General features: G+C 50.2%; 7 protein-coding genes across 7 annotated transcripts; 5 read left to right on the top strand and 2 right to left on the bottom strand.

The window, feature by feature from the left end:
- Positions 1-693: 693 nt before the first annotated feature.
- LAJ45_06761 (uncharacterized protein) lies at positions 694-4,989 on the top strand (the record flags this gene model as incomplete). Its single annotated transcript, XM_046116323.1, has 20 exons — positions 694-734; positions 827-873; positions 941-958; positions 1,022-1,097; positions 1,167-1,324; positions 1,385-1,465; positions 1,518-1,575; positions 1,628-1,812; positions 1,864-2,000; positions 2,050-2,572; positions 2,622-2,863; positions 2,920-3,219; positions 3,276-3,360; positions 3,414-4,050; positions 4,129-4,207; positions 4,259-4,425; positions 4,477-4,726; positions 4,786-4,811; positions 4,874-4,894; positions 4,959-4,989. The coding sequence occupies 20 exons, from the start codon at positions 694-696 to the stop codon at positions 4,987-4,989; spliced, it is 3,162 nt and encodes a 1,053-aa protein (XP_045970526.1).
- Positions 4,990-8,649: 3,660 nt separating this feature from the next.
- On the top strand, positions 8,650-11,771 carry LAJ45_06760 (uncharacterized protein; the record flags this gene model as incomplete). Its single annotated transcript, XM_046116322.1, has 2 exons — positions 8,650-11,676; positions 11,748-11,771. 2 exons carry the CDS (start codon positions 8,650-8,652, stop codon positions 11,769-11,771), a joined length of 3,051 nt encoding a protein of 1,016 aa, XP_045970525.1.
- A 1,358-nt stretch (positions 11,772-13,129) lies between these two features.
- On the bottom strand, positions 13,130-14,070 carry LAJ45_06759 (uncharacterized protein; the record flags this gene model as incomplete). The annotated part of the gene is made up of 2 exons (XM_046116321.1): positions 13,130-13,355; positions 13,421-14,070. 2 exons carry the CDS (start codon positions 14,068-14,070, stop codon positions 13,130-13,132), a joined length of 876 nt encoding a protein of 291 aa, XP_045970524.1.
- Positions 14,071-14,458: 388 nt separating this feature from the next.
- Positions 14,459-16,455, top strand: LAJ45_06758 (uncharacterized protein; the record flags this gene model as incomplete). Its single annotated transcript, XM_046116320.1, has 2 exons — positions 14,459-16,155; positions 16,248-16,455. 2 exons carry the CDS (start codon positions 14,459-14,461, stop codon positions 16,453-16,455), a joined length of 1,905 nt encoding a protein of 634 aa, XP_045970523.1.
- Positions 16,456-16,781: 326 nt separating this feature from the next.
- LAJ45_06757 (uncharacterized protein) lies at positions 16,782-17,884 on the bottom strand (the record flags this gene model as incomplete). The annotated part of the gene is made up of 3 exons (XM_046116319.1): positions 16,782-16,884; positions 16,949-17,054; positions 17,167-17,884. 3 exons carry the CDS (start codon positions 17,882-17,884, stop codon positions 16,782-16,784), a joined length of 927 nt encoding a protein of 308 aa, XP_045970522.1.
- A 302-nt stretch (positions 17,885-18,186) lies between these two features.
- Positions 18,187-20,077, top strand: LAJ45_06756 (uncharacterized protein; the record flags this gene model as incomplete). The annotated part of the gene is made up of 5 exons (XM_046116318.1): positions 18,187-18,319; positions 18,395-18,447; positions 18,528-18,646; positions 18,736-19,926; positions 20,023-20,077. 5 exons carry the CDS (start codon positions 18,187-18,189, stop codon positions 20,075-20,077), a joined length of 1,551 nt encoding a protein of 516 aa, XP_045970521.1.
- A 1,676-nt stretch (positions 20,078-21,753) lies between these two features.
- Positions 21,754-24,106, top strand: LAJ45_06755 (uncharacterized protein; the record flags this gene model as incomplete). Its single annotated transcript, XM_046116317.1, has 7 exons — positions 21,754-21,815; positions 21,877-21,956; positions 22,061-22,093; positions 22,180-22,182; positions 22,575-23,378; positions 23,434-23,808; positions 23,871-24,106. 7 exons carry the CDS (start codon positions 21,754-21,756, stop codon positions 24,104-24,106), a joined length of 1,593 nt encoding a protein of 530 aa, XP_045970520.1.
- Between the last annotated feature and the right edge of the window lie 1,245 nt (positions 24,107-25,351).

Here is a 25,351-nt window from a genome sequence, read left to right as displayed (position 1 = left end):
TCGTTTTGTGCCTTATTCGAGACTCATGGTAGAGATCAATCGCTCTTATGCTTCCACTTATCAGAATTCCCAAACCTAACCCACACTTTGAACTTCCTCAATTTGATTGTTAATAGAGAATATCTTACTGTCAAGTGCTTAAGAATTATTCGTTCTATAGAACTATGTTTTAAAATCTCTGGAAACAGGATATAATCATAAGTGCTTATAGTAGGCATTTCCTCTTTTTCTTCCTCTATGTATACTGGTAGACATGCACATGTAGTTATGAGCTTCATGTATGGTATTAATGCGCATTTAGTTATCGAAATAGAAGCGGAACTACTCAAATAGGTAGATTGTCCTATTCTGAGTCCTTATATTCAATCACGATGTGATTTCTGTAGTCGTCAGACAGTTGCGCGGCCCCAGCGCCTCACCACCTCGAGTTCCCGGCTTGGCAGAGCTTCACTGCTTCACCACGCCGGTTCCCCAGGTAATACCTTACAGTGCTAGTGAGTGTACTAGGTACATACATAAACACCCCACGGAGCACCCCCCGCCCTAACAAACCTTCCCGTCAAGTACCTACACAGCCAGGGTATCTTTTCTGCCCTCGCATCGCTTGCGTTCCTCTCAACTCCCAGCTTCAGTGATTAACCACGAGACTTCCAATAACTACCTCAGCATCGGGAACCGTACTTATTGTTCACCATGTCCTACAGCGGCGCGTCGCGAAATGTCGATATGACTAGGTTAGAAAGACTCCCTAGTACACCTTTTCGTTGACTAGACATAGCTGGGAGAAATCGAGACTAATGACGAGTTCATTCTGAACCCCTCATAGAACCGAGACGGACCTCTCAATCAACATTAAGAAAGCTACCAATATTGGTATTTAACATCTTATTTATACAACTTGGTTGGTAGATAATCGGCTAACCTTTGTATTAAAACATAGAGGAAAAGGCCCCTAAACGTGTGTTGCTCCTTCGAAGCTACGGGATCCAGGGGCATAGAGCTTAAAGAACTCCAATTATAGGGAAGCATGTCCGGTCGTGCATCGTCTACACCTGGGATCACAAATCATCGACATCGTTTTGGTCAGGCTTGAAAGTGTAGGTCTATAGCTTTACTCCTATTATTTCAAGCAAGTCCGTGCGCTGACACCGGAGCTCACTTCACAGGTTACCCATCTTACAAAGCGAAGTTCAGACCTTCAAAGCCTTGATCTGCATCCATAAAGTTCTCCAAGAAGGCCATCCAGTCACAATCAGAGAAGCGCATGCCCATACCGGGTGGCTGGAATCACTTACTAACGGGACCTCCGATGAAGGCATTCGGGGTACGGCAGTATCATTCGGAAATAACAATCATCTTGCCGAACAGCTAACTCCAAGATCAGGTTATGGACCATTGATTCGGGAATATGTCTATTTCCTTTTGGCCAAGCTTGCATTCCACCGGCATCACCCGGAGTTCGATGGTATGGGAGCTCGATCTTTCTTTTTAAGAAGTGAAAACTAATTTCCACACAGGTGTATTTGATTATGAAGAATATATCAGTCTTAAAACGATCAATGATCCAAATGAAGGGTATCATTTAGACGTTCTGGTATGTTGCTAAACACTAGCTAACTCTTTACAGATACGAGACAATTATGGATTTGATGACTCTGCAAGACCAAATTGAGACTTTCCAAAAACTAATTTTCTCTCATTTCCGGCATGGTGTTGACAATGAATGTCGTATTTCTGCTCTGGTACCATTGGTTCAGGAAAGTTATGGAATCTATAAATTTATCACCAGCATGTTGAGGGCTATGCATCAAAGTAAATCTCTATTAAGCCTTTTTCTCAGTATAGTTCTCTAACTTAGAATAGCGACTGGTGATGATGATGCTCTCGCACCTTTGCGGGAACGCTACAACGGTCAACATTATCGTTTAGTCCGGTTTTACTACGAGTGCTCAAATCTTCGATACTTGACTGAGTTGATATCTCCACCGAAGTTGCCGCAGGTAATGCTAGCTTAATTCTGGCCGTTTAGTTTGTACTCACATAAGATAGGATCCGCCCAATTTGCTGGGCAATGGAGAGACTGCCCCGGCTCTTCCACGTAGGCCAGTTGAGGCCCAGGAAACCGCACCTCCGCCCCCGCCTCCTCCAGCACAACCAGAAGCTGAGGCAATTTCTGATTTCTGGTCAAGTGAAAAGCTGCAACAGCAACAGCGGGATTATGAGGAACAACAAAACCAATTGGAGCTGCAAAGAGCGGAAGAGCTTCGGCGACAACAAATGCTAGCAATGCAACAGCAAGCTCAGTTCGAAGAGATGCAGAGGCAACAAATGGAGCAGCAGCGGTTAGCTCAAGAGCAATTAATGAGAGATCAAATGGCGAGACAAGCTCAAGGGCATGTTGCAGAACTCGAACGACAATTGCTAGAATATAAAGGACACCACGATCAGCATTTGCTATTGCTCGAATCGTATGATCAAAAAGTAAAAGCTTTGGAGAGTGAAATTGCAAATCTTCAATCCAACATCGGACAGCAACTAGCGTCTAAGGATGATCTAATCAGGTCTTTGCAGGGTAAGGTATCCGATAAAAGCTTATTTATTGGTATGCTAACTGTTTATAGAGCAAGTGAACATGTGGAAGAATAAGTACGAGGCTTTAGCAAAGCTTTACTCCCAGCTTCGGCACGAACACTTGGAGTTGCTTGGTAAATTCAAACAAATCCAGCTCAAGGCTGCATCCGCACAAGAGGCAAACGATAAACGAGAAAAATTGGAGCGAGAAATGAAATCCAAAAATCTTGAGCTGGCAGACATGATTCGAGAACGAGATCGTGCATTATACGATCTAGACCGTGTTAAAGGAGTAAGTTTATTTTCAACAGATTTTTAATAAGTGTTAGTATTAACCATATGTTCCAGACCCAGAAAGAAGAGGTTGAAAAGGTTCGAAGAGAGCTTCGATTTGCTCAAGAAAAAGCCGAAAATAACGAAAAATCCAAAGGCACTGAACTCTCAGCCTTGCTATCTCGACACAACAGAGAAATGGCGGAAATGGAAGAGCTGTTGCGTAGTAAGCAACGAGCCTTGGACGAACTACAATCTAGAGTTGGTGACAGAGACCATGACATGGAGAGACGATTACGGGAGAAGGAGGAAGAACTAGAGATATTCAAGGCAGGGATGGATCAGACTCTCCTGGAGCTCAACGAAATGCGATTGGTATGAATTCGTTAAGTTTTGATATGTTGATGTCTCTATTCTAACATTATGTTTAGCACAACAACGAGAGCGATATTGTTCTAGAAGCACAAATTGACGGGGTAATTTTAGATCAATTGAAGAGATTGACAGAAATCATAGGTATGAAGCTAGCTTAATCTGAAAATTGAAAGCCTATTGACGACATCGGACAGATTCTGTATTACAGAGCGGTGTTCAGCGAGTGGACGACGCTTTGTACGAGCTTGAGTCTCCCATGAATGCAGGAAACCAGAGCGCATCGCCGGGCTATCTTCTCTCACAGGTAGAGAAAGCCCAGCTTAGCGCTACGGAATTTGCCACCCAATTTAACAACTTTGTTGTTGATGGCCCCAATAGCCCTCAGTCTTCAATCATCAAGACGCTTCATGTCTTTGCGGGAGCAATCTCGGATGTGTTGGCCAATGCTAAAGGTGTTACACGATTAGCCACTGACGAGAATAAAAGCGATGCCATCATGGCAGCAGCAAGACAATCTGCGAATACTAGTGTCAAGTTTTTCCAGAACCTCATGTCTTTCCGTTTGGACGGGCTGAGCCAAGATCAGAAGATGGATGTCGTTGTATCCAGTAATTTGGAAGTTCAAAAGAACCTCCAGAAATTGACGAAACTTGCCGAACAGTTCATGACCAAAGGGGCTGATCTGTCAAAGGCTAGTGGAGACATTGGTGATCTTGTGGACAATGAGCTCAGTAAGGTTGCGGACGCTATCGATGCCGCTGCGGCACGCTTGGCCCAACTCATGAAGAAGCCGAAAGATGCCTTTTCGACTTTTGAGATTAGAATCCATGAGTACGTCAGATCTAATTTTTTTCTCTTTTTTTTTCCTTTTCGTTATTATAGAGTCTGATAGCTAACTATATATTGTAGCTCAATCTTGGACGCTGCAATTGCAGTTACGAATGCAATTGCTCAGCTCCTCAAGGCTGCCACTATCTCTCAAAAAGAGGTAATTATACCCTGGCCACTGTTTAGGTATATAGATTAACATTTTTTTCAGATTGTGGCCCAAGGCAAAGGAAACAGTTCTCGGACTGCTTTCTACAAACGAAACAATCGTTGGACAGAAGGGTTGATCTCCGCTGCCAAGGCAGTGGCTACCTCCACCAATATGCTTATCGAAACAGCCGATGGTGTGCTTAGTGGACGTAACAAGCTGGAGCAATTGTATGGCTTTCATTTTTGGTACAATTTACATACAGGCTAATAACGATATAGGATTGTCGTTGCCAATGATGTTGCCGCTTCAACTGCGCAGCTTGTCGCAGCTTCTCGGGTCAAGGCGTCTTTCATGTCTAAATCGCAAGAACGTCTGGAAACTGCCTCAAAGGCCGTGACAGGCGCGTGCAGATCACTGGTCAAACAGGTTCAAGAAATCATTGCGGCAAAGAATAATGATGAGAATGAGGCTATGGATTACTCCAAACTCAGTGGATACGAGATTAAGGTCCAAGAGATGGAACAACAGGTATGTGATTTCTACCTAAATATTTTATACCTAACATTAATCTCTTGGTTGTTGTTTAGGTTGAAATCAAAGAACTCGAAAACAGGTTGACTCAAGCTCGTTTCAGGCTTGGGGAGATGAGGAAGCACTCATATGTTCAGGATTCAGACTAAGGCCTTGGAATGAATGGTGTGTGCTCATACTCAGGGCCGGGAAAAAACTACCGTTTTTGTGGTCTTTACTAATTGTCTAGTCATGTGGAATATATTTTTTACTCTTCTTAAAACTATATCTCTTTCAAATAATTCGGCCTCTCTGGATGATGTGACCGTGGATTTCTCCATCGTGCACTTTTTTTTCTTGTCTCTATTGGCTATCAGGCTTTTATACGAATATTTATCTCAGTTATATTGTCATTTAACTAGCAATCGAGTTGCCCTTTTGAATTCCCCTATATAGATTGAATATCCAACAGGAAAGACTATACAGCAAAGAGTTTCAGTGAATAACGAACAAGCTTTTTGGGCCATTCAGGTTTATCCACCATTTAAGGCTTACCTATTCTCTGTGGACATTGAAATCGTGCATCATGAACAATCACTCGGCTATCGGTTGGACGGATGATACAAACACGCACATTCTCTGGGCTCCATACATGTATCTCTCAACCTTAGGTCTCTCATTCTGATGTCAAAACACAGCCTACACATTACGTGGAGACTTTGCGTCTTTGCTAGTATCTACATACATACATACTTACGAGGGTGTCTTGGGGGTTCCACCCGGGGTCCTTTCTAAAAATTACTTCTATATTGTAGAGCCTATTCCCCCCAAGCCTGCCAGCTCCCTTGGCTTCTCTCTTGATCTTTGGTACCATTTCCTCTTTATCCTAGTTTGACTCTATTCAATGGGTCTAGGTTGGGGTTTCCCGGTTTTTACCCATATACTCCTTTATACCATAGCAGACCCATCCACGTCCCACAAACCCGCTAATTTAAAAATAACCATAGGGATCAATTTCAAAATCTCGGATTTCTTACGTTCTAGACTACATACATGCCATTGAAGCATGCCAAATAGTGACGCAGGGGAGGTCTAAGGGTATCATGTTTTTTTTTTTTTTTTTTTGTTTAATGTATCATGTCGTTTGTGTTACTTTAGTGATGAGGTCGATATGAGTAGTAAATCTTGTGACAGGTATGAGCGTGATTCGAAATACAAGGGAAACAAATGAAAGTAGAAGAGCTTTTCTGTAACGGGGTTAGATTGAGTCGGGAGTGCGAGACTAAAAAAAAAAGAGAGGGTGTGGGTGGCGACTACTTCCGCGGTATGGTGTACGCACCAACCATAGTGAGTGTCATCGACATGTCAAAATGTGCCCTGCTTTTAAATAAACGACACCCTGGACTTTGACCCTAGGTATCCTCCTCGAGAGACCCTGCCTGGGCCTGGCGGTCGTAAATACTTGGAACTGGACAAAGGCCCTGAATTACATGTACTTCCTAGGTACATCATGCAAGTACCTCCTAGCTCGCGCGGATTTATCCTCGTTCGCAAGGAGGGGCAGTTAAGCAGTCTACATGTAATTATTTAGAGTATTGACAGGTTGTAGTTGGGGTTCCACGTGGAGTGGTCGGCCGGGGCGGTGTAAGCTTACATGTAGTTTGTTACTCAATTAGGCGATCCTGCCGAAACTTTAACAAGATACTTCAACGGGTATCTCGTAGGAACTACAGTAGGCTTCTCCATCACTAACACTAAGCCACAGGCTACCACTGTGGAGCAGTGACTTTCCCACTAGAAAGGCCTACTGATATGATATAGGAAGTCTCGTAATTTGTAGTTTCTATCTTGTGTTTCTTACGCCTCAGCGTATTTCCCGGGTTTTCACCGTGTAGAGGGCAAGATCACTGGTTATACATACATCATAGCAATTACAACTCTTTTCGTATTGTCTGTCCGCACTGACTTGCATACGTACACAGTTACCTAAAAGGGCTCTCGCTTAATGTGTATGTGACAGCAGACATTATGAGAACAGCTACACGTAGTTTACGTATTGACGGACAAAACCGGAAATGGAACAGTCTTTCAATACCCAAGGCTACATGCTGTCAACATCCCGTGTGTGAAAACAGTCTCGGACCGGCCTAGGTCCATTATACTCTACGCATCTTTGTGTGCTGTAGAAGTTGAACAGCAGAATCACTGGCATCGGTGTGACTACAGTATCACCAGAAGCTTCTTTAATGTGTGTTTGGATTCGGGTAGGAGGAGTGGGACAAAATAATTTTGTGTTTCCACAGAGTCGGGAAGAGTTCAATGTCATCGGACAGAGAGAGAAGAAACCCTAGCCCTGAATTTCCCTCTGTTTAACGTGTAGAAACTCACCTAGCCCTGACCTAACCCTCGGGAACTCACCTAACCTTAGGCCACACACTCCCAATTCTTCTTACCAAAACTTCGTGTTGAACGTAGAAATCTCTGCTCCGTCCCCAAACAAATAAATTACATATCTCTTAACAAAGCGTTGCCAAGACGGCTGCAGCTGCCGTTGAGGAAATTTATCTCTCACCTCAGAGGTAGGTGAATTCCCTCCTTAAGGCCTGACAAAAAAGAAAAGAAAATACTAGGACATATTGTCGTAGTGTTCTAGGTCAGTTATAGTTACCATTGGATTGCAATGAAAGAGCGAGAAACTACATGTAGATAGGGCGGCGCGGAGTGAATTATGGGACACGGCTCGGAATATAATGTATGCTAGTCGTTGTGCGCATCCGTGTAATCCCGATTTTTGGCGATTACTCGTGGAGTGTAATTATAAGTACTCGTAGAGCGTAATAATTTGTCATTGTTACTACTTTTATCAAGAAGTCGCTACATGAATAGATTTTGATGTTGCCATTTTGGGTGGGACTCATCAAGCTTGCCCGAATGAGGCTAGAGGTATTACTAAGAACATGTGCAGATAATCATTACCACCATTACTGCAAAACAACGAGTGATAGAGTAGACGGCCTGTGGGGATATTTGGTTTGTTTCCGTCCGCGGGACTGCCAAACTTACAAATTTAGTAAATTCAAAATATTGTATGAAACCCGAAGAATTCTAGCTGGCAAATAAATCCATGGGCTTAAGGCAAGGTTGTAGGAGTAAATTCAGAGGAAAATGGTGGTATACTATATTCGTAACTTGAGCCAATTAGCAAGTCTTGTTTCCCTTTCTTTTAGCCACAACTTCGCTTCAATCCCACGGGCCTATTTGCTAAAAACAACGACATATCCATTTACAAATAGGTTTTGTTATTTTTCAGCGTTGCAATAGAAGCGTTACCTCCGTGGTCGTCATATCTCCGTGAGTGTGACTATCTATTATGTACTGGATTAACGATTTTTCAATTTAACATGTACATGAGGTAACTGCTGTTATCTTAAGCAGGAACTACGAGCTCTTCTGAGTATATGTATTTAAGCCCTAGCCACCCCCCAAACCCCCCACATATTTTCTTCACTATCAAACTAACTCAGTATTCTTTACTTCAGAAAATATAACATTCAAGTCTCTTACTATTTTCTGAAATCTATCGCTTCTTTCGAAGATCATCTCTTTGAATATCATAGCCTCTTAGAATACTACTACCTCTTCGTATACTTTCCTCTATTCGAATATTATCCCCTATTGGAATATACTACTCTTTTCAAATATCTCTTTTCGAACGTCATCTTCTCTTCGAGCATCATCTTCTCCGCGGAAGTCATCCTCTCTTCGAACGTCACTTCTCTTCGAATATCATCCTCTCTTCCAACTTCATCTCTTCGAATATCATCTCTTCGGATATCGTACCCCCTCCCAATTTCATCTTCTCTTCGAATAACTTATTCTCTCGGATATCATCCTCTCTTTAAAAATCTTACGCCTTAAAAACCTTATTACCTTACCTCAAAATGTCTGACTACGTTGAAAACAAACCTGTCTGCATGTTCATGTTCCCGGCACGTCCTTGGCGCCGTGGTTCCAGGACTTTCAACGCCGTAGTTCAAAGGGTTGCCGACAATCTTGCGGGGGTTGTCGTGAGTCCAATTACCGACCAAAGCGGAGCATCAATTTCCGGTCGCCGAGCCCAAGCTGGCAGCGAAATCGCGAGTGGTTCCCAAAACACCGCATCCCAAAGCGCTACATCTCAAAGCACTGCATCTCAAAGCACTGCATCTCAAAGCACTGCATCTCAAAATATCGCATCCGGATGTGAAATCTCCCCTGATGAGGGAATGGATGCTGATGACGAAAGAGAAGAGAATAATGAAGTGGACGATGACGATGATATATATGAGAATGAGTATTTTTTTACCCTCAATGAAGTCGTTGACCAGATCTCCCAAGATGATGGTGGTGAGGGCAAAAATAAAGAGGATGAATATGAGAGTGAAAATGAAGCCGAAGATAAAGATGGGATCGAAGATAAAGACGAGGGTGTGGGTGGTGATGAAAGTGAAGGCGAGAGTGAGAATGATGGGGAGTATGAGGATGAGGATGAGGATGAGGATGAGTATGAGTATGAGTATGAGTATGAGTATGAGTATGAGTATGAGTATGAGTATGAGTATGAGTATGAGATTGAGGATGAAGACGAGAGTGAGAGCGAGAGCGGAAATGAGAACAAATATAAGGATGAGGATGAGGACGATGGTCTAGACCTGGATGAGTATGAGCGCGATTATAGGCGTGAGTGTGGGACTGATAATTGGGATGAGGATGATGAAATGCTTGACGACGAAGAAGTCGAGGAATGGGAAAACTTCCTCAAGGAAACCGATGGTGATGAGGAGAAGAGCAAAGATTCGAATAAGAGCTCGGATTCCGATGGAAGTTCAGATACCGATGAAAGTTCAGATTCCGGTGAAAATTCAGATCCCGAAGATAGTTCAGACTCCGATAAAAGCTCAGACTCCGATAAAAGCTTAGACTTCGATAGAAGCTTGGATTCTGATAAAAGCTCAGATCCCGAAGACGGTTCAGACTCCGATAAAAACTCGGATTCCGATAGAAACTCGGATTCCGGTGAAAGTTCAGATTCCGAAGACAGTTCGGATTCCGATAAAAGCTCGGATTCCGATTCCGATTCTGACTCTGACTCCGATTCCGATTCCGATTCCGATTCCGATTCCGATTCCGATTCCGATTCCGATTCCGATGAATCCTATGACGAGCCCGCACCGCCGCCGCCATCACCTTCGCAATCACCTTCACAATCACCTTCACCGCCGCCGTCACCGCCGCCGTCACCCGGCCCGGACTTTCCTTGTCCTTGCCCGTTTTACCGGCCATTCGTCAACCACGCCGAGTGGCGGTATGTCGTGTCCTACATCGAGGGCCGATATGACTCTAGCACCATCGATATGTACATCAGGCATGGAAAGCTCAGCTTCTGCTGTGCAAACGAGATGTATGAGATGCTGGCACAGATCGATCTCTCAAAAATACCTCCACCACATGGGATCGAGATGTGGAAGATGGTGCTGTTGCAGGCGAAGTTGAGGATGGCATTGAGGAATGGTGTGCCTGTCGATGAGGAATTTGTGAAGACCGCCTTCTTGGAGATCGATAATGCTACGGATGCCGATATCCAAGCATGGTCCGTTACTGTCGACGTTGATATCGAGCTGCCAAATCTTCCTGATGATGACGATGGTGTTTGGCCCGGCCTTATTGACACTGAGCCTTCCGGCTCCGGTTCTGATGGAGCTGAGTCTTCCGACTCCGGTTCTGGTGATGATGAACGTCTCAATCCCAATCCTGATGAAGCTCAACCTTCCGACTCCGACTCCGACTCCGATTCCGATGTAGCTGAACAGATCGGCTCCGAGTATTGTACAGTCGAGCACCCTGACTCCGATTGTGATATCAGGTCACTCGGTTCTACTCAAGAGAGCGGAAGTCTTTGCGGCGATGATGAGCCCATCAACTTCGATGATGATAGTGACTTCAACGACGTGAACGGAGATCACGGAAGTCTCGATGTCCAGTACCCTAGCTCTGATTCTCGGAGTGAGTGGAGTGAAAACCTCGACTTCACCGATGATGGCGAGATTCGTGTTGACTATTGGAGCTATATCGGTAATGGCTACTGGATAAACCCCTTTGGCGAGGCCATTTACTGGGTGACTCCCTTCGAGGATTGCGGTTGTATGGGCCCGTGTCCCGTTGCCGGGGAGGGCTACTGGACAAGCCTCTTCGTAGGGTATGGCATCTGGGGCAACCCCTTCGTGCACAGTACCTGGATTAATCCCGATGACCGCGTTGGTTACTGGGTCGGTGCATGGAACGACAACGGCGACTTTGAGGGCGAATACTTCCTGTACAACACCGACATCGACGACTCCGGGTATCATTACTGGATGAATCCCGATGATGGTCATGGTTACCTGAGGGGCAGATACAACGACGATGGTGTTTTCGATGGCGAGTATGTCCGGTATGCCGATCATTGCGCGACATGCAGCCTCGACTACGTGTATGGTAGTGGCCCTGAACCTCCCGCTGGCTTCCCGTATAGAGGTCCCGATAATGGCCACGATTACGTCAATAGCTCGGATGATGATAATGATTCCGATAATGGCGATGACTTCGATGATGGCAATGGCTCAGATAATGGTGGCAATGGTTCCGGTGATGACAATGGCGACGATTATGTCCATGTCAACCAGTATGACAACCATTCAGATGATGGCTACGATCTCAACGGTGACTACCAATCAGACGGCGACCAAGAAGCCAACGATGCCGATGACGATGCCGATGATGAAGGCGACGACGACGATGAGCCCAATGACAATGAAGAGGCTTCGTCCAGCAATGGAAACAATCCTGCGGGTGTGCGTATCCAGCCAGGTGGAGACGGAGAGGAAACAACACCTGAGGTCGATTGGGGCGGAAATGTGGTCCGCGGTTCCGACTCATTGGAAGAAGTTCCAGTGAGTTTGACAGCTGCGTCTAGACCTACTGGGTTGGCCCGTTGTTCTCATTGTATAGAGATAGGGTATAGAGGAATTTGTCGGAGCTTGAATAGACGTAGACGTAGGTGGGGATTATAGGTGCGGGGCTTTGGGACTTTTTGAAATTGGATATTGTGATTTTTTTTTATTTTATAGATTTGTTGTTGGTTTATGTTAGGAAATTGGAGATATAGATTGGATGTCATGCATGTTATTGATTCTTGTATAGGAAATTGGATATTGTTATGTTATTGAGTAGATGCTTTTCGCATCATAGACTGATAAATAAATTGTTGTGTAACTGAATACTACAGTCCGTCAGTGATTCTTGTGCTTGTGAGCTCGCTGTGATGTGTTTTACGTATATACATGTAGCAACAAGCATGGTACACCCGTGTCTCAACTACCGGTCAAACTATCATTGACACTAACTTAGCGTGATGAGAAAAAACAATACCATTGTAGAAAACCTATATCTCGGCATGTGAAAAAGCGACACCTTGACCAAAACCCATTTAGAAAGCGCCCAAACACTTCTCAAGCACGTCTTTTCCTCCTAGTACCCATAGCGACCCCGCCCGAGATCCATCCAGCGCGAAAGACCACCGAGTGATATCCCATGATCCAACACATGACAACCAATCCCGAATCTGAAGGTTTGCAAAGAGTGCACCTACAAACAGGAGTTATCGCCCGTGCTACTACATGGTATGGTAACTTGAAACTCGGCTACTCTAGATTCGTGTCCGAAGCCGACCGCGGGTGGTGATGCACACATGCGACATGTAGGTACTATAGCTCTTACGCTAGGCGTGGTTGTCATACCTCCTGTTATGGAAGAGTCGCAACGACGTTCACGCCTCTGGAAATTTCCTGCCTTGGCGGCTCCCGTTTCTTTTTTTTTTTGAATTGCGGCTAGGCAGTGGTAGCCCATGGCGCTTTCACTGGGCAGCACAGAGCAAACTGGTCGGCCTCAGATATACGCCTGTGTGATGAGCGGTGCGCAGGGGGCGGGACCTTGGAATTGACCACCCCTGTTTTGGCTATGCACCCGTGAAAGGGGTCTATTATGGTATCTCTTGCGGATTCAGAGCCTCTCTAGGTTATGGAACTTGCTTTTGACCTGAGGGACTGAGGTTGGAGTAGAGAGTCTTGTGCGTCATGGGTCATCACTCGGCCCTTTAGCTCGCAAACTTGGCTTCAATGGCGGCGAAAGGGAGTGCCGGGGAATTCGAGGTGCGTGTAAGGCTCGGGCTGCTAGTAACGGAATCTTCTGAGGCTGCTCAATACTAACTTCTGGATCGAGGTAGTGTTTCCCCATCTCCCGTCTCTAAATGCGCTATTCCACATATGTACCAGCACCCACAAAGCAACTGCAAGCACACGACATTATTAAACTCCACTAATATACAGTCCCACCAACTTTTTATGTCTAAAAAAACAGAATCTTCAGCCCCTCCTCAAACCGCTTCTTCACCTTCTCATGCCCAAACAGCTCCATGACGCCCTCCTGCACCTCGCGGATCCCAAGCACGCCAAACCCCTTCTTGTCCACATAGCTCGCGTCCACCACGATCCACCGCAGCTCGTCCAGATGCAGCACCTCTTCCTTGAGCACGTCGAGGATTCGAGAGGGTGTGCCGACGGCTATGCCGATTCTACTCTCCCCCGTTAGCCACAACGCTCCACAGGTAAGAAAGGGAGGGGGGGGGTGGGGGTATACCTGTTGTTCTTACACATCTCCACACTCTCCGCCAGCTTAATATGCTTCGCAAACAGCTTCGCCACCATCGCATCCTTACTCTGGTACTTCCTCAGCGCACTCGCGACCCTCGACGCGCGCAGCGCCGCCGCCGTCACAACCAGCGTATGCGGCGCGCCGCACGCCTCTGCCGCCTGGTCCAGGCGGAACTTCTTCGCGCCGGCAACGCGGCAGCACTTTTCAAGGTAGTTTGGCAGATTTGCGAGCGACCGCTGTGACTGCCAGTGCGTCGTGTCGGAAAAGTGCGTGGCGGGGATGTGGGCGTCGTGTAGCTCGACGGCGCTGAGCGCGGGGTGCCAGTGCTTGTGGCGCGAGATGAGGTGGTCGGCGAGGAGGGTGGGGTCCATGTGGGCGATTGTGGGGTCGATGGAGCCGTCGTCGGGGGTGGTGGTGATGGGGGTGGATTTGGGGGCTGGTTTGGCCTTTTTGGAGGGGTGGGAGGTGGAGTTGGTGGAGGAGTTGGTAGTGGGGGTTGAAGAGGTAGCGGCGGCGGCTTTATTGGCTTTTTCTTTCTCGCGCTTGCGTTTTCGCTTTGAGAGGGCGTCGGTGGAGGGTGCGGCGGGAGTGGTGGCCTCGACGCGGACGTCGGCGCCGTCAAAGTCGTCGTCCATGGTTATGCAATTGAGGTTTTTGGTGGTGGTGGTGGTGGGGATATTCGAGATCTTTGGTGGTGGTGTTGGGTTGAAGCTCTGCGCTGCGCTGCTCAGGCTGGGAACCTTTTTTTTCTTTCGGTGTTGCACAGAGAAAGTGCGCCGGGTGGGAGTGTGGGTGGGCAGGGTAACACGCACCCGGGCTGCTGGGATGGCTGCGGGGCGTCACGTGCACGCCGCGTTCGTTCTGAACAAGGAATACGCGACGACGACGGTGGGATCATTGACACTTCAACGCCTCAACACCAACACCGACAGACATCGACACAAACACCGATATCGGCCATCTGCCACAACCACCACCACCAGTTATCTACCCAAAGACTGAAGAACAAAGATACAGCACGCAATGGGACTCCGCAGGACCCCCCCACCCGGCATGGCAGCTCCCCCGCCGCAGCCAACAAACTACATGACCGAGTTCCCCGAGGAGGAAACACAGGCGCAAGTACAAGTAGAAGCTACACCCACCGCCACACCTGCAGAAGAAGCATCAGCGTCAGCACCAGTGCCGGCATCGCAGGCAGAAACCCAGGTGGTACAGAGCAGCTCCCAGATCACAGGCACGCCGGTGGATGCGGGAAGTGCAGAGATCACTGCTGTGAGCAGTCCGTTTGCAGCTGCGAGCAGTGGCAGGAAGACACGCAGTGCTGCTGGCACGCCAAACCCGACGCCGATACCAACGACTAAGTCTATCAGGAGGTCGCCGGTGGTGAAGAGTGCGCCTGTATCAGCGACCCCAACACCACCACCCGCAGCATCACCACCACGAGAGCCAGAAGCAGAGGCAGCACCGCAGCCAACGCCCACAGCCCCCCGCACCACAACCACGACCACATCCCCACAAGCCACCCCGCAACGAAACCTCCTCACCCTTGCCGCAGGCCTCAACCGCCCCCCCCCCACCACGCCGCACCACCTACGCCCCCACCCCTCCACCCGCCGCACCCCCGGCGCGCACCGCCTAGCCCCCAAACTCACCGCACGCTCCCCACACGCCATCCGCGCATTCACGCGGCGCGCCGCGACCCCCTCGCGCCGCAAGTCCGGCCGCTACAACGCCCCCGCGCGCGAGTCGCCGCGCGACTGGCTGCTGAAGCTCAGCGGCATCCTGGCGCCCACCGCGGCGCCGTTCGTGCCGACGCCCGTGCAGACGCCGCGCGTGCGGGAGGAGGAGATGATGTATTTCTCCGACCCGGGGGAGGAGGAGGAGCGGCCGCGCACGGAGGTGAATTTTTATGATGATGGCGAGGAGGAGTGGGAGGTGCTTGAGCGGCCCGATGCGGCGAGGAGCGTGGAGAGGGGACGGCGCGCGGTGAGTGAGCAGCCGTGGGGGGGGAGGGGGAGCTTTGGCATAACGTGGGATGATCGGTTTGCGGATTTGGATGCGCTGCGGGAGCAGGGGGGGGAAGAGGGGGAGGAGGGGGCGGGGGAGACGACGGTGGCGGATGTGAGTATGGGGGTGGGGGATGTCACGGTGGGGGGGATTAGTGTCGGTGAGGAGTCTTTGGGGAAGGTGAAGATGGGATTTGTGCCCGAGGAGGAGGACGACGACGAGGACGAGGAGGGCGATGTCACGATGGGCATGGGAAGGGAGGAGCTGGCCTTCGACGAAGGCGACTCCTACTTCCTCCCCATGCCCACCGAACCCGACGGCTCCCCCGCCCCCGCGCCCGCTCACGACTCCGACGACACCGGCGCCCCCCCCGAGTACTCCCCCGGCCTCGACAACGACAACGACAACGACGCCCCCACCACCGCCACCGCCCGCAACATCGCAGCAGCCCAAAAAACACAAAAGGCGAAACGCAAGCAACACCCGCTCTCGCGCCACGGCCACCCGCTGCCGCCCTTCCCGCGCGCAACGATAAAGAAGATGGCGCAGACGTTTGCTGGCGGCGCGTCGATTGGCGGCGAGGCGCTGGAGGCGCTGGTGAAGGCGTCGGATGCGTTTTGGGAGCAGGTGGCGGGGGACTTGGCGGTGTATGCGGGGCATGCGGGGAGGAGGACGATTGAGGAGGGGGATGTGGTGGTGCTGATGGGGAGGTGAGTAAATTCTTGGGGAGGGGTGGGGTGGATGTGGGGGGTATGGTTGGTGTGGTGTGAGTGGGTGCTAATGTGGAGAGTGTGGAGTGTAGGCAGAGACAGATTACGGAGGGGTCGACGCTGTTTTCGTTGGCGCAGAGACATCTGCCGAGGGAGTTGCTGCAGCAGGTGAGGATGCCGGTGGTGAAGGGTGCGAGGGGAAGGAAGAGGAAGGCGGCGGGGAAGGGGAAGGGGAGGGGGAAGGGGAAGGCTGTGGAGGTGGAGGTGGAGGTGGAGGCCGAGGAGAATGGGGAGACATAGTCGGTCAGTCAGGCAGGCAGTAAGTAGCAAGATTAACATGGCTTTCATTTCATTTAGTTTTGCTTTTATTAGGAGTTTCTCTTTTCTTGTTCTACTCTTCTACTTTTTATTTTATTTTTCTTACTTCTTCTCGTCAATAGTAGCTAGCTGTAATTTTATACAGGAATGGATGGGATAGGTGTTGTAAATGTACAATAGGAACGAACGAACTACCAGCAGTGTAAGAACAATCAGAAGCCGGCCTTTTCACACGCAGCTTTCTATGTAGCCACTATGCTATAATGCGGGTGCACTGTGCTGTACTGTGCTGTACTGGGTCTGCTCTTCTACGCCCACTCGCCCGACTGCCGCACACGCTTGGTGATGTCTGGCGGCGGGCGCTTGACGAGGATGTAGAACATGACCGAGGTGGCGAGCGAGAGGCCGTACCTTTCGCAAGTCAGACTCTCTGTCTGATATGGCTAATTGGGGGAGCGGAGGAGGAGTGGCTCACCAGGTGAAGATGTACTGCATGTGGTTGTTCCTGATGTTGACCTCCGCGGCCCTCGCAATCGGGATCCCCTTCACCGCGTGGTCCATGGCCGCAATATAATCCGGATCTGCCCACCACACATACACCCGTCAACACTCTCCTCTCTCTCTCTCTCTCTCCCTCTCCCTCCACCATCCTCCCTCCTCATTTCACATTTCCCCCTCTCTCATATCACTCACCCGTCGTCTCCTCCACCCACACCTCCTGCGCCCCCACCAGCCTCGCCATCCCCGCCACATCCGGAAAATAGAACTCCCCCTTCTCGGGCGCATTCGGCGGCGTAAACATATTCCTCTTCCACGGCATCCTCATCAGCCCCAGCACCTGCACCTCCCCCCTCGGCAGGGCCTCCGGCGCCCGACTCTTGTGCTCCTTCTTCTCCTTCGCGATCCAGCCCCTGTTCACCAGTATCGTCGACCCGTTCTCGCGCTCCAGCGGCGTGATGACCAGATACCCGTTCTCGCCCTCGCGCACCCGTGGCCCGAGAAGCATCTCCTGGTCGTGCCGGAAGCGCCCCGTGGCGAGGACGCGCCGGTAGTCGAATTCGGGGATGAGCGCTGTGTTGATGTGGGGGGGTAGCGGGAGGGGGTCGCGGAGGAGACGCTCGGTGTAGGTGGTTATGAGCCGGGTTTTCCAGTCGAGACGCTGCAGCTGCCAGGTGCCGAGGGCGAAGGCGGTGATGGGGATGGCGGCGAGGATGAGGAGGCCCGGGCCGTGCTTTTTGCGGCCGCTGCGGATGAGCGTGGGCGGTTGGTCGAGGATGGAGGTGAAGTTGGGGTCGTCGGCGGGGGAGTGGGCGTGGCGGCGGGGGATGGCGGGGGTCCGGGGGGTGCGAAGGGTGGGGCGGAGGAGGAGGGTGAAGGGGCGGAGGGGACGGAGAAGGGGACGGCAGCTCATGGTTGGGGGCAATTTGTGGTGGGAGTGCACTGGTGATGGTTGTTGTGGTAGAGTATGTACTGTAGTTGGAGGTTTCTGATATCGCGACTCCCGGGTCTCGAGACCGCTGTGCAGGGCCGTACATGTCCTCCCTCCCACTCCCCACAATGAAGTCACGGCCAAGCCTTGTCTGTCTGTGTGATCCATGCGCGCTTCTTCCCTTCCCTGCAGAGCCTCAGCTGTGGCGGGGATCTGCACCTCGACCACCCACTAACAACCACCACACCTTGCCTTCTCTTCTTCCCCCACCACCACAACCAACCATGTCCGACACTCCCACTCCCACTCCCACCACCACGACAGCTCCCGATGCCCCCCTCTTCTTCACGGGCCCCATCGAGGCCGCCGTCACAGCGTCAATCACTCAGGGCCTCCCGCTCGCTTGCTTCATAGCCGGTAAGCGCGCTGTTACGCGTCCCCCCACGTGCTCGTTCCGTTCATTCATTCATACTGACTGACTGGCTGGCACAGACGACGGCGCGGTGAGCTCGACATGGCAGGACGAGTACATGCAGGACGAGGAGGTAAACCCCATCTCCCCCTGCCTGGGGAAAAAGGGGCCGTGAGTTGACCAGTGTGCTGTGTGTGTGTGTGTGTGATATAGGTGCTGCCGTTGCTGCGGAGCCGGTGCGTGCTGCTGAGGCTGCAGGCGGGGTCGGTGGAGGCGGGTTTTTTGGCGGCGTTTTGCCCGATACAGGCCGTGCCGTATCTGGTTGTTGTCAAGTATGTGCATTCCGGCGTGGGGAGGGGGGGAGTGGGGAGGCGGGCTAGATGGGGAGTGTAGCTAATGAGTGCTTGGGATGTGTGTGTAGGAATGGAGCGATGGTGGCAAATGTTGCGGCTGGAGCGACAAGAGACGAGTTTATGGATGGGATTAAGGCAGCCCTGACAGAGACTGAGACCCCCGAAGATGTTCCTGCTGCCGTCGCTGCCACCGCCGCTGCCCCAGCTCCAGCCCCAGCTTCAGTTAACCTCCCGCAGCCCATCACCGCCGCCGCCGCCGCTGCCTCTGCCGTACCCACGACTGTAGTACCCCCACAACCCTCCACCTCCCCCGCACCACCCTCCTCCGCCCGCCGCGACTCCACCACTCCCGCTGCCGCTGCCGCCCGCCGCGGCTCCACAACCCCCGCCCCCAGCTCCTCCTCCCGCCGCGAATCCTCCGCCGGCCACCTCGCCTACCTCGAGCAGCAGCGCAAGCGCCAGCTCGCCGCCGCCGAAGACCGCAAACGCGTCCTGCAACTCCTCGAAAACGACAAAATCGAGCGGCGCCAACGCGCCTCCACCACCACCACCGCACCCACACCACCCACTACCACGAGCACACCACCACCCCCGCGCTCAACACCGGCAGAAACAGCACTCTCCTTCCGCCTCCTCGACGGCTCATCCCTCAAGTCGCGCTTCCCCTCCACCGCCACACTCGCCACAGACGTGCGCGCATGGCTCGACGCCCACAGAACAGACAACAGCGACCACCCCTACAGCTTCCTGCAGATCCTGGCGCCAGCGCCGAATAAGCAGCTCTCGCTCAGCGACGAGGGGAGCACCCTCATCGAGCTTGGCCTCGCGCCGACGGCGACGCTCGTCTTGGTCCCCGCGCAGAGCTATGTCAGCGCGTATAGCGGCGGCGGGGCCAGCAGCGAGGTCGGGCTGCTGGGCAGGGCGTATGGTCTGATTTATGGCGCGGTTTCGACGGTGCTGGGCGTGGGGTATCCGGCGCGTGCGCCGGTGGCTGTGCAGGCTGCGCCGGTGGAGGCGACGACGACGACGGCGGGGAGGGATAGGGAGAGGGAGAGGGAGCGGGAGAGGGAGAGGGAGAGGGAGGCGAGGGTGGGGGCGACGTTGGGGCGTGCGGGGAGGAGTGAGGTGAGGGAGGGGCAGGGGCAGGGGAGTGTTAGTAGGGCGAGTAGTGCGAATGGCAGGATTCGGACGCTGTATGATGCGCCGGAGGGGGAGGGGGGAAGGAGGAGGTGGGGAGGAAGTACTATAATGGGAATCAGGTATGATATAATGATGGTTTTTTTTTTAGTTGTTGTTGTTGTTGTTGTTGTGCACTTGTGAGAGCTTGTGCTGATGGTGTGGTGGGTGCTGGGTAGCTGGATTTTGAGCCGAAGAGGGATGAGAAGGGGAAGGAGAGGAAGGAGTGAGTGAGTGAGTGAGGTGGGAGTTTCTTTTTTTCTCTCTTTTTTTCCTTTCTCGTCTTTGCGATTTTGGACCGATATTACATGCACTGTGGGTTTCTTCTTTTTTTTCTTACTCTACTTCTTCATCATGTGTGCTAGATACTCAAATAACCATCATACTACTGACTGGCCGAGCGAAGGCTGGATAGGATAGATAGGTGACTGATGATCTGGTGTGTGTTCCTCTTCAGCTTTCTCCTTTTGTTTCCTTGTTTCCTTGTCTCTGTGTTCTTGGCCTTTTTTTCCTCGTTGTCTTTTATCAAAAAAAAATGCGAATTTCACTGTTACTTTGACCTACATATACTCTACAGGATATCGATTGCTGGTCCATCCGGGCCGGGTATCTTAAATGGGGTGGTATAGTAACTATTTGAACTTGAAGGTAAGGGTGGATACAGTTTTATGCGAGAACCAATTCCGCCAAGTAAGATGTGTAGATTGAAGGTATGCATCTACTCATATATAGAGGGATTCCCGCTCGTAAAAAATTATCATTGGTTGCAGACTAGGTAGGGTGCAGAAATATCTCTTACTATCACGCCCTGGTCGCCGCCCCGGGCCCCCCTCCCGCGCTACGGTCGAGCATAAACTCTCACTCGTGCCCTCAATAAGCAGATCTACTACATGTATTTATATAACTGCTTTGTCCATATCCACCTTACAGGTTTCGAGAATCCTTGGCAGCGCTGTTGAGTGTTCCCGTATCGGGGGTGGATATAGTATCTAGCAGTAGCGTGTCGGCACTGAGCTCAAGGTTCGGAAAAATCGGTGTGGAAGAACGGACAATGGTGTCATCTCGTGCTCACTAGCCCGTTTCTCATATTCTATTGCCCGGAATAGATTCGTGAATAATCCAGCTGCAATCCTTCCCTCGGGAGTGTGCCAAAACAAAAAGGTTTGTATATAGATATATTCGCAGCGACGATGCTGTTCATCGACGACGTTCCATCCATCTGGCTGGCCACTTGTATGAATTGCTATTCTTTGGCGAGGTTCCATCCGGGCGTCATGAAGTCTCACTGCGTTACCATCGAGTGACGACTCATGAACACTACTAGTTAGCAGCAGACTACCGAAAAGCCATGCAAAATTCTTTCTTCGGGGCTAACTAAAAAGTAAAATTGCGCCCAAGACTTTCAACTCAATGTTAGAACTTAGGGCTACGCTAGAAAAGATGTTCCGATTCCCAATTGTCCCAGGGCATCGGCTCCCATGACCACAAATAAGAAAAATATGACCTGTAAAAAGCTTGAGCTCTCATCGTACGCGAAGTCATGCAGTTTCTTGCGCGGCTAATCACGCACGCACTTATCGGTGCAGGGATTACGCCATGCATGTTCCTTCTTTTTTTTCTGCAGTGCACCACGCGAGAAGCGAGGGCTTTTGACATCACCTAGATGGGGAATGGCTGGTGCCGGGTTTCAGAGCGGATGGGGAAAAAAAAGTGGTAGGGCAGCAGGCAGGTGGGCTGCAGATAGGGCCCTACCTACCTACCCGTTGAGATAGGTATTTAACTCCCACCTCGTTTGTCCACCGCCTCCACTGCCTCTTCCCCCTCCCGCCCCGCCTGTTTGGAAGATTTTTCCTCTCGCTCTCTACCAATCCCCCAGCGACGAACCTTTTTTATTTGGTATATTCGACAAGATGGGGAGCCCTTCGGAGCCTGTATCGCAGGTGCTTATTTACCTTACCTTTGCGGCATTCCTGTAAGTATCGTGATGCTTCGCTAGGGAAGGAGTTGTGCGCTGATGTTTGGTTGTGAAAAAGCGTTATGGGTTTGTTCCTGGCATGGAAATTTCGAAAACAGACCAAGATGGATTTCATCCATTCAGGCAGAACCCAGACGGGTGCGTATGCAGTAATGAAGCTTTTCGCAAACTCTTATTCTTCAGCTTTTTTTTTTGGCGCAGCTTATGAGAGAGCTTCCAGCTGATTATCAAAAAATTTGCAGCAATTCCCGTCGCACTCAATTTTGTCGCCTCTGGTGAGTGCAGCTATCAATCGAGGTTGATGGGTTGCGGCAACATTAGAGTTTCTTGAGCAAAAGCTATCATGAATACATGTAGCGAGCAGGTTCGTATGAAGAAAAATACAATGCTTGTTTCGCCCTCCCTCCCGCTCCCTAAAGAAAAGGTAGGAGGGCGAATTTGCATGGCTTCACTACGGGTGCTTGGGCGTGTGGCCTCGATCCGTGGGATCCAACTCTTCTACTCCTCTGGGGATTTTGGAAAGAGATCCTGCGGCGGGGCCAGATGATTCAGGCTGAGAATGAACCGTTTGCACTCGAACAAGTTAATACTTGCGTGGGAAACGTGTTGCCGCTTCCAGGATCCTTGGCTGCTAGAGAACGGGGAATATTTGTGGAAAGCTCCTTCATCTAGATCTCCCGATCCTCTAGCACCTAGGATCCACCTCTCACTCCCCTGTTCCCCCGCTTTTGCTGTAGTACTGACTTTGTGTTACAGCACTTGGATCTTCAATTTTGGTTTCGTACCCTGAAATCGCGACAATCGCTGGTCTTCAAGGAGCTATCACTTATGCTGCGTGTTCCGCGCTCCCTCTCATGGGATTCGCTATCTTGGCTCCCATAATCCGTAGGAGGTCTCCCGACGGCTTTATTCTCACTATGTGGGTTAAGGATCGATTTGGAACCATTGCCAGTCTGTACTTGAGTTTCTTGACTGTCGCTACCATGTTCCTATACATGGTTGCCGAGCTCTCCTCGATACAACAGGTCTTGGGCTCTTTGACTGGACTCGATCCATTGCCAATTATGATCGTTGAAGTTGCTGTTACTTCGATCTATACCTCTCTCGGTGGTTTCCGGATCTCCTTCATTACAGATAACGTCCAGGGTGCCATCATGGGTCTGCTCATTATCATCTGTGCCATTGCCATTGGAACCTCTGTCTCCATCGATAGAACGGCAATCGGCCCCTCAGAACTTACACAGGACTCTGAGCTTGGATACCAGCTCATTTACATCCTCTTGGTTGCTATTATTACAAACGACATGTTCCTCTCTAGTTTCTGGATGCGTGCCTTTGCGTCTAAGACTGATAAGGACCTTTGGATTGGTGTTTCAATTGCTACAGTGGTTATTTTTGTTATCCTTTTGCTTATCGCCTCAACCGGTCTCATCGCCGCCTGGTCAGGTGTCTGGACCCCAGGTGAATACGGAGGTCTTGCTTTCTTCCTTTTGGTTGAAAAACTTCCCGCCTGGGTCGTTGGATTTGTCATTATCATGGTGTGCTGTCTTTCCTGTGCAGGTAAGCCTCTTCTTCTCCTAGCTCTCATTTGATCAATCATTGACCCTATGATTAGTATTCGACTCCCTGCAGTCGGCAATGGTTTCCACAATCTCCAATGACATGTTCCGCAACAAACTGCCGTTGATCTATGTCCGTGTTATCACGATCATCATTATCATTCCCACAATTGTCATCGCACTCAAGTCGCCCAGTATTCTGCGTATATTCCTCATTAGTGACATCTTCTCTGCCGCATGTATCCCAGCTTTCTTGCTCGGGTTGTTCCCCAGCTTGTACTTCGTCAACGGGTTCGACGCTGTTATCGGTGGCTTTGGCGGTATCCTCAGTGTCTGGATCTTTGGTACCATCTACTACGGAAACGCCTATGATGGCGCGCAGCTCCTCATCTTGGTGAACGGGCTGTATGCCAATGACTGGAGTGTTTTCGGTATGCCTGAGACCCCCTTTCCAGTTATATAATAAGACATTTTTACTAATATTTGATTATAGGAACATTTGTTGCCGCTCCTGTCGGATCGATCGTATTCCTCGCTCTCTCGGTGGTAGTGAGGACTTCTGCCACATGGGTGTTCTGTAAAACCACCGGAAGACACTTTGGGTGCTTCGATAAGCCCCTCCCACCGCCGGTGGTGTTTGATGATAGGGTGAGAGAAGACGATAGCATCATTACAGATGCTGAGAGGGGCGGATTCAAGCATGCACCGGAGAGGGTTACTGCTATGTAGTGTGTATGGCTAGTAATGTTAATGTTACTGTATAGGGACTGGTGCGGGTAGATAGGTTATGCGCCGCTTTTGAGTAAATAGGATTTCTCTTTTTTATTTTCTTTTCATGTGTCGTCGGATACGCTGTGTGCCCTTGTTAGTAATGTCGAGAATGAAAACAATTAGTATATATATGTGTTTGTGGAGTCAAATAACAGCATCAATCACCCTCTCCACATTAGTGAGAACTTCGAGGGCTTAGTCATGAAATCTCACTCGAATGCTAATCGACTGCAGGATAAAAGGAAATCGAGACGAGATGGGTTTGGGTTTGTTGGGGGGGGGGGGGGGGTCGCTCTTGAAGGGGAGGTTGAAGGGTAATAATGAATAATGAGGTGTAGAAGAGGGACGGGGTGAGTGTATGGAGAAAAAGGGACTCGATGTTCCCAAACAGAGGGTGGTGGGGTAAAAGGGAGTGGGGATCTAAGAGGTAAGAGATAAGTGGGATTAGACACTCACAAACTTTCAGTTCTGATACATATGATATTGATCGTAGGGGTGCTGATGGAGAGCCAAGAATATGGGGAGGAAGCTAGGTGCATTGATATTTTTGTTGATGTTGAAAGCGGGATCCAAGGGCGACGGGAGAGGGGATAATGTAGCCGTGTGTGCGGGATCTTGACTTGTGCGCAGGCTAGTACTAGGCGCGGTACGTGCGTGTAGCAAACCAGTGCTAGGTGCGGGATTGGGCTGGGGCTTTGACTGATCGAAGGGGGGCTCATTTGGGAGAATCCCTTCTGTGCACTTGTTGTCTGTTTGTCCCTGAATCTCTTATAATATAAAATGTCAGGACGAGTAAAATTTCGCAAATGCGGGTTGCTGATTGGTTTGGCTAGCTGGGTAGGAACAATGCTGAGTAGGAACAATGGTTAATTCGGCTTGGTGAGAACATACTGGATTGTTCGTATGGGTTTGTGACTATGGCCGACAACCTATATATCATACTTTTACCAGTAACCTCAAGTACCATAGCTGTTGCTCGAATATTATAATAAAAATAAAAAAAACCCGCTCGACATCAATAATTTACAAAACAAAACAAAAAAGTTCACAACACTGCCTAGGCCTCGGTTGCTACGTCTTTCTACGTCCGGAGGGGGGGTTGAACGCTCACAAGTTCGGTACAGAGTGTGAGCTCTATACCGCTGGGCCACGTCCAACCCCATGTTCACCTTCTTTCCTTTGCTGCTTTTAGCTCCATGGGGG

The sequence above is a fragment of the Morchella importuna genome, assembly GCF_003444635.1.
Source record: "Morchella importuna strain M04M26 chromosome Unknown Morimp01GS020, whole genome shotgun sequence".
NCBI lineage: Eukaryota > Fungi > Ascomycota > Pezizomycetes > Pezizales > Morchellaceae > Morchella > Morchella importuna.
This window is presented reverse-complemented; position numbering and strand designations above follow the sequence as displayed.